Below are 8,735 nucleotides of genomic sequence, written 5' to 3' on the forward strand. Positions count from 1 at the left end.
GAACTTGTTGGTTCCCTTGTCCATTGTCGTGGCTGATATTTTGTGAAAATCCGGCAGAAATACTAAACTAATCGACTCAGAAATACTCTGCAGAGAGTCAGTCGAAACGAAAAATTCCATAGAAGCTAAGCTCTGCGAGGAGGTTAATGTGAGACATGAAGTCACGTGGGACTTTCGAGGGGCGTTTCTGGGCGGAGCTTGGTAAGGTCCATATCTAACTTGAAGCTATCTTCACTGTGGTATAACGCATGCGCAATCTGATCTCCAAATTATGCCCCGCCTCTTCCGTGACGCCTCTCACACATACAAAACTGAGTCCTTCACATACAAAATAATGAGTCTATATTTTATTTGTTTATTTGTGCAATCTTAGTGTTGTGACTAAGACAAAAAAATTGTTTGCGTGTGTGATATTTTAGTAGTGTATGTGCGCAATTGTAGTATTTTGTGTATGCTTGTGCGAGAAGTTAGTACAGTGTATGTGCGACAAAAATAAAATGTGTGTGCGTGTGACATTTTAGTAGTGTGTATGCGCAATTTGAGTATTTTTTGAGTGTGTGTGAGTCTTTTGTAGTGTGTGAGAGACAAAACATAAATTTTGTCCTAAACAGCCACTCGTATGCTTCTCTTTTGAAAGTCAATCTGTTGGGCTTCATTTTGTCACTCAAGTAACAATTCTGAGTGCCCCACTACCAGACAGGACACACTGGAAAAAATTTTATAAAAATGCCTCAGAAAGTAACAAGGAACAAATGTTATCCTCCTTTTTGTCATATTGGGATCATTTTAAAATGTCCCCAATTATTAATCTAAATTAATACACTATAATACACTGTCTGTTCCTCTTGCAAGCTGATGGTATGGTTTTCTGGTTTGAAAAAATACTAGTTTGTAGGTCACTTCTGAGTAATAAATTTCTACACTAGATATGATTAAACGGCAAAGTTTTATGGTATACTTATTTACACACTGCCCCCAGTTATTTTGATGCAAGCTTTAGGATTAATTTTACCTTTGAAAGAGCTTGGCCTCCTTGCCTGTTGGATATGGTACATAACCTTTGAAGGCATGGGTGATCCTGTGTTCACATTTGAGGGTCTTTGGCTTGTAGCAGAACCAGGGTTCACCGGTTCGGGTGTCAGTGAGGTTGCAAAGCTGCTCCGGAGGTGCCTTAAGGCACACGTTGCAATTAGTAGCCTCAGTCACTGAGCCTGAACGGAAGAGGCTTTGAAAGAAAATTCTGTCAGGCTTTTCCAAGTTGACTCTTTCCAGGACTGTGACTGCCTCACTGGAGTGGACCAGGGTCACCTTTTTGAAAACAACAAGAATTCTTACAAAAAAGGTCCCACACTGCTACTCAGATACAAATATCAGACACGTTCACCTATTGGTGGAGCTATGGTAGAAAATACGTGTTTCAGCTTATGACTCAAAAACTGCAAGTCCCATTCACAAAACTGATGAGGCCAATGCTTCCTAGAAAAGTTCTCCTACAGATGAGCCACTGTGCAAAAGCAGTCTTGATGAAAAAAAACAAAACAAAAAAAAAACATGAACGCTGTATGTGCTGGGTTTTTACCTTATGGCCAACTCTCTGTTATTCCTCTGTCAATTTGATACAGTAGGGGCTTCCGCACTTCCCATATCTGTGTCCTCTGTCACTTTTATCAGCAGTTAAAAACGGTTTAATCCGTTGTTAACATGTCGTAACCTGTTTTTCCGAGCCGCCTTTAAACGCAACACTCGCGCTACCACACTCGCGCTGGGTTTACACCTGTGCGTGTGTGTGTTCGAATTATGGCAGCAAACCAGCAAAACACAAAGAACTTTTCACAGTTTTCCCCCCAAACTAACTCACTTAGTTGAGTAAAGCTGTTGGATGCAGGTAAAGTTAGCTAAAAGATGACTAGCTAATATGAACACAGCACCTTAAGCTTGTTAACAAGTAGTTTGCAGCAGGCGCGGAGCTATAGGGGGGCCGGCTGCCCCCCGGCCCGGGCTGGATGGGGACCCGGGTCTGGAGGTGCCAGGAAGGGAGGAATGGTTTCAAGTCGCTTTAATGTCTGATTTTAGACAGAGAAAATGCGCCCTCGCCTGCTCAGAAAGGTATATGTAATGTTAAAATTACCCCCCCCCCCTCCGCTCAACAGTTTCCAGCAACGCAGACGATACACGTGAGGGGCCCAGTCATTGGCCCCGTCCCCCGGCCGATGTGACTCGTTCAGCTAGTGGCTTGTAGGCTACTGGTGCTGTTGTCTATGTTCAGCTACAATTCATTTTGCCCCCCAAAAAGTTGATTCCTCTCCCCCCCTGTTCGTCTGGAGCCGGGGCTGAGTATAACAGGGAGTCACTAAGAATCCACCCCCCACACACACACGTCGGTCAACCAGGTGGGGGGGCAGACATAGTTTGGAAACCACTGGGGGGGCCCAGGAGAAAAAGTTTGAGAACCACTGCAATAGATGTTTTCTTGCAATTTGCTCTCCTGTGCTTATTTAGTCATTACATTCATTAGTTCTCCCTGAGTTGTTTTCAACTCCCTGCAGTTTCATAGCTATCATTTGACCAGTGATTAGACTGGATAAAGAGTGTCCATACTCCATGAGAATCAAGAAAATTGTACTTTTACTGAAATTGGCAAGTATTTCTGGTATAGTCAGACATGTTCTGACTATACCTATAGAACATTTATTGCACAAGACACTCCTGGGGCAGATCAACAGGAGAAATGTTACTTAAACTGAGTTTCTCGTTTTCCTCAAGATCATGGATTTTTCAAATTTCTGACTACACGATAGATTTTGGACAAAGTATGAGAAAACAAGTTGTACCTAAAAATTGTTTTAAAAACATTCTGACAGAACTCCTAAATCAAGGCAAATTAATAAACTCATGAAAATGTTAGATTACCTTCCTACTCTTAGCATTCAGGCCCTAAACACCCAGAACTCATGATACAAAAAGCTTATTTAGGTGAGAGTAAAAAGGAGACCTTATCTAGGTCACACTATTGGCACATTTAAGAGGAAAACATTCAGTCTTACCTCAACCTGTGCGCTTCCTTCCCAGAGTAAAGGGAAAACAGCCGTGTAGGAACCATTGTGATGATCAAAGACTTTCCCCACCACACCTGCATGAACAGTTAGGTTGTGCAGCCGAGCAAATACGACGTCGCCACCAGATTTCTTGGGGCGTCCATTGAAGTCATTCATTTTTATCAAGACCTCCAGCTGATCACCAACATGCCAACTTCCCCCTCCGCCACGTGGAAGGATGGTGAAAGTGCTGTGAGCAGGATGACTGGTGTCAGTCAGAGAGAAGTTATCTGGGACAGATGGGGTTTCAGGCCAGGTGATGTAGTTCTTTAAAGATTCTAACTCAAGAGCGTCTTCAGGTAACACTGAGTGGAAGGAGCAGAAACTGGTTGGCTTAGGAGGCTCAGTTGGACGTTTCAGAGTTCTGGTGGTGGAAATCGGAGCCTCAGTGGTGGAAGGAACTTTATTCTTCAGCTAGAGAAAAGTTTAGACATTGAATAAATCAAGTGACATGAAAACACAGTTTTGTACAAAATACTGATTAATTATATGTTGCTTAGTCCTTACACTCCCTCACTGAATTTAATGAACATTTTGATTTTCTTCCTCAATTAGCATGAAACTGATTCAATACTTTTGTTCTATTCAGTCTATGCTTGCTCAGTTTGAATGTGAAAACTGTTTTGTATTTAACAATGTAAATGTAGTTTCTGATATTTTTCATGAATGTATCTCAGATAGTTTTTAAAAAAACGATCCAGAAGGTCCTGAGATCTGGAATTACTGTATCAATTTAAGAGAACCCGTTGGGATCTGTTTCTTCACCTCCTGACAGTTCCAAGATGGCATCAGGGAGTGCAGTTGGTGAGGCTGGTATAGGCAGGTGTGTTTATGCACATCTACTCTCATCAAGTAGAGCTTCAGATCTGTCTGCTGTCAGTCTTTGATACCAGAGTGTTAGCCAATGTAGTAACTTCTAACCTCTCCCACATGCCCTGAGTCCCCACAATCTGCTCTTTCAAATTATCTTTGAGATTAACCTCTACTGTGTTTCCCTCTACAAGCTTCCCAGATGAAACCCTGGATCTCACTCTGAGTCATTCACCGGCTCTGTCAGTACCCTGCAAATCTTCAGTTACCCCTGGGCTCTCTCCTGTTCTGGCTGACAGACTACAGTGATCAATGACTCACCCAGCTCCAGCAGTGTCTCTTTTGAACCTGTTCCGTCCTCCACTATGTTTCCTGCCATCAAAGCAAACAAACCCTTTCTGTACCATTCAACCATGACGGAACCTAAAACTAATTTAACCCTTGTTGTCTTTCCTCAAGTATATTATTTGATTAGCGCAATTCAAAGGCACCTTAGGTTATTTACCTTCCAAGGATTATGATAAGAACTGTATTTTTACTAGTCTATGGTGGTTCTGTAGTTGGAGTTCATGTTTTGAACCAATACTCACCTCTGCTAATTTACTGTTTATGTGATCAGCGATGTCGGGATAGCTAAACATGATCCATAAGACACAGAAGGCCAACAACAGAAAGATCCATCCGTACTTCAGAGGAAAACGTTTTCTTAAAGCTTGGCCTCCCAGTAGGAGTGACGACTCGATGTGGCTCTGTGTTAAAAGATAAAAACAAAAAGTCACTTACGGGTGGCTGTCAAGTCCTAATTCCGATTTTAAAAATGAAATGTCTTTTAGACCACTGGCGAGAGGGACCAGCTCCACTGTGAACATGTATGAATACATGGCTGTGGACAATRAATAGATGAATGATTCTTCATTCATTCATAATTAGAGAACAAAACATGATCTAAACATGGTTTTAGAGCAGCCTTCTGCATGGAGTCTACCAGTTCCCTCCCTAAATGACCCTAAATTGTTCTTAGTTATGAGCGTGCGCATTTATGGTTGTGTGTCGTGTTTGGAGATTACTGGAGATGACAATCAGCCCTGAAAGGATCAGCATGTTTGGATTACTCTTTCAAATGGAGAATGTTGTTAAGGAAATAAATAAATCTTACCTTAAGCCCTGAGTCAATCAAGAACGAATCAAAATGCATTTTGATTATTATTTTGTTAACAAATTAAGCGAAGAATACGAACAATGACTCCCCTGGCTAACCCAGGGAAGTGAGGAAAAGATGAAAGTACATCGCTTTTAATTTCCACCAGCCCTCTTACAAAGAGAGGAGAAAAAGGGAGGATCCCACCAGTTTCCGTTTACTTCTCAGCGCTGGTATTTGCACCTGCAGACCGTGACCCAGGACGGTTCAAACCCACTTCAGAAATGTTCTTTATTATGTGTTTACAGCAAGCTGCCTCCAAAATACAGGGGGCTTTATAGATAAAATTGATTGATGAGAGAAGGCAGATGAGCTCAATTTTTTTTTTTACAGATTATCTGTCTCATATTGTCACAACAAAGTGAGACAACAAATATGGAAAAAAAAAAAAATTATTAAAAGTTATATACCTCAGCGTTAAAGAATAAAATACGATTTATTAAGGAAAGTAACAAAGCACTGCACATTTACAACAAACAATATTTAAACAAAATTTAAATATTAATGCTTAATGATGGCTTAAATTTTCTAACACGGAATTCTAACGAGGAACAAAAAGTAATAAAGTAACTCAATTTTTCTCTTGTTATTAGAGAATGCACATATAACTCGCACTGTGTTGACAGCCAGTCAAAACATTGGCATTACTTCCATTCAAACAAAACATGTTCACTTTTAACCTAAAGCTTTGTGTTGGGTGAGTTATTCTCCAGAAGAGGAAAAAGGCATAGGTCAGGGAGCCGTTATTTCAACCGGTCTGGGGAATCACTGCACAGCAAATTCAAAAGTCTTAGATTTCCAGTGTAAGTGGTGTATGTTAAAATACAGTGTTAATTCAACACTTATTAAGTCTAATTCAACAACATGAGTGTTAGTTTCCCTAAAGAGTTTGTGTTATTCCAAAAAGTTAAATAAAAGCAACCCAGTCCATTGCTGATTTGTAAATTGACACCAACAGTAACTCAGTCTGGTGTTGATTTAAAAGTCAACATCAGACAGTTCATCTCACAATTGTAACATATTTGTGACATCACTTCAAGGAAGGAGCTCCAGGTAGGGTGGGAGATACAGAAGGCCCCTAGCCCAGGACTAGAGGGGACCCAGATGGGAGACAGAACAACTAAAACTAGAGTCTCCATATGTGGGTTGTGCTTAACCCCTGCGGCACCACAGCACACCCTGTCAGAAGTATTTCAAAACTCAGATTTCTGTGATGATATATACTTTACACTGTTCTGTGTTAGATTAACACATTCATAGTGTTAACTTTTGACAAAATACACAAGTGTTGAGTAAGTCAACACTGATGTGTGTTTAATTTCAACTACTGTGAGTGTTGATTCAACTATATCACAAATAACACCTTCAAAAGTTTAATTTTTACACCATCCAGAGCGGACCAATATAGACACTTTCAAAATGTTGAATTCAAATCTGTAGGAGTTGATGGAACACTTCCAAGTTTGCTGTGTGACATTCGACTTTGTTTGTCATGGCTTTAAGTTTAAACAAGCTTTTGTTTCCAGTTAGTACTGCAACCAGTCATTCTACCAGTTACTAACCTGAATAATAAACACGCCAAGATTTTTTCTTTGGGTGTTTCTCTTTTGTATTCATGATAAATTAAATGTGCATTAACACAAAGTCAGGTATGGACAAGGTAGCTGAATGTTATGTTATCATGCTAAATTAGCAGATCTTCTTCCTAAAGGTGGTAAATGTTACCTTAATTAAAAACAAACAATAAAATCACGAGCTTTCTCAGGTGTTCAAGATCAAGTTGGCTGTTTCTTGTCATTCGTAAAAGAAAGCAGGCTATTCAGACCATAAAATGTAAATTCATAAAGCAAACTAGAATGATTTTAGAGCAAGTTTGACAACTGAAAATTATATAGTTCTTTTCCAGTCATTTTACCACCCAAAGAGTTTTGGACTAGAGCCAGATTCACCCATTAGCGCTGTGTTTGTGAGATAACACCCAGCTGTGGATTTTATCTCACAAAGTTGCCTGTGTGCTGCATACAGATGAACACAACATATAAATGCTGGAATTAAACCTACAACCTTCTGATTGCAAGACAAGAACTCTACCCACTGAGCCACAGTCACCCAAAAACACCACAATTTGAATATTTTTAAAAGTTGATCTACAGAAGCAAGAAGCTTGTTAGGTTGGTTTAAAATGCAGCATTTATTTCACAAACTGGAAGATTTCTTTTTTTTTTTTTAACTGAGTTGACATTTGAGATGGTAATCATCTCCACTGCTGGGAAAAAAAAAAACTTCAATATCTTTTAAATCTTATGTAGCTGTCTGTTTTGTAATACACTGAACAGAAATGATTTCTAAATATAATTATAAATATTTTTTATATTTACAGTATATTTTTTTATTTTACCTTTTTGCCCGTCTCCATCGTCCTCCACACTTGTCTTCTGCTCTTCGTCTCTTTAAGCTGAACCAGCCTGACAGGGTTTTTTATTGTTTGTCAAACTCCCAGCACCTTGTGTGGCTTCAACCCTACAAGTGCTGTGGAAGGACACTCCTCCTTTAATGATTCTTTGATTATAAATTCCTTCTTCTAAATGAATTACAGGAGCTATTCATTATTTAAATGAATAACTAATATTTTTAAGGTTTCTGCTTGGAGAAACGGATAGAATAAAATAAATGTATTAAATCAAAATTTCCTCATGTGCGTATGTATTCCGTCTTAAGTCGGGCTGCACCTGCTATTGCAGTTTTCAAGCTGATTGCCGATTACAGAAAAAGTCTGACCTGCCAATTCAGATTTTGGCTGGTACCATTTTTTTTTGTTTTTTTCAACCAACACCAGGAAATCGGCTGGCCGATAAATGTGTCCTAAACGATACATGCATACAGGATAAAATGTAAATAGCACTCAGCCATGCCAAGGTTTGCTATTTCATCCCAGCCTTGTTAAATTTGATTCCCACAAGTAAGACATTTCATATTTGTCATTTATTATGCTTTTCTTGGTAGTATTCTGATTAGCTTTACAGTAACAAAATGCTAAAATCTGGGTATTTGTTTAATTTGTACATTTTTGTTGTTAATATTATGGTCTCTACCAGAACTCTGATAAGTTTGACGACCTCCTGCCACAAGACATTCATTTTCGCCATAGAAATCTATGAATGTATAATAGAAACTTATTTGAATCATGTAAAACAGGGAACAAATCATTTAGATTGAAGATGGATTGACTGAGTGCTGGTTGGATACAATAGATAACAGCTCTTTTCAGTTCACCTTTGATGTGCAAATACAGGTGTGGTTTGGCATTTTTTCCAAGAACACCTGTATTGAAAGGTGCCATCCTTAAAAACTCTCCGTTGTCAAAGGTTAAATTGAATATTACTTTTGTTTGATTCTTTTATACGACTGTTGTAGAACAGTCCTATAAAACTGAGCAACATTAAAGTTTATGAAGTGTCAACATTGAGCTGTTTCAATAAAGTAGCCAGCAGGTAGAGCAATAAAAAGGGTACAGCAAACTGACAGAACACCAGCTTTGGAAATAGCCAAAGTAAATGTGTGTGTGTGCGTGTGTGTGTGTGTGCGTGTGTGTGTGTGCGCGTGTGTGTGTGTGTGTGTGTGTGTGTGTGTGT

At 39.4% G+C, this 8,735-nt stretch overlaps 1 protein-coding gene across 1 annotated transcript in view; it reads right to left on the bottom strand.

Moving 5' to 3' along the window:
* The window catches only part of LOC103459635 (NXPE family member 3-like), a 12,060-nt gene extending 4,508 nt beyond the window's left edge, over positions 1-7,552 (bottom strand). Inside the window, exons 1-4 of the mRNA XM_008401383.1 lie at positions 7,502-7,552; positions 4,496-4,654; positions 3,045-3,509; positions 1,013-1,308 (exon numbers count right to left, since the gene is read on the bottom strand). Of these exons, the coding sequence (XP_008399605.1) occupies positions 1,013-1,308; positions 3,045-3,509; positions 4,496-4,654; positions 7,502-7,519 (938 nt within the window). The 5' untranslated portion in view covers positions 7,520-7,552. The remainder of the gene's footprint in view (positions 1-1,012; positions 1,309-3,044; positions 3,510-4,495; positions 4,655-7,501) is intronic.
* Positions 7,553-8,735: the final 1,183 nt, after the last annotated feature.

This window comes from Poecilia reticulata, linkage group LG23 (genome assembly GCF_000633615.1).
Source record: "Poecilia reticulata strain Guanapo linkage group LG23, Guppy_female_1.0+MT, whole genome shotgun sequence".
NCBI classification, from domain to species: Eukaryota; Metazoa; Chordata; class Actinopteri; order Cyprinodontiformes; family Poeciliidae; genus Poecilia; species Poecilia reticulata.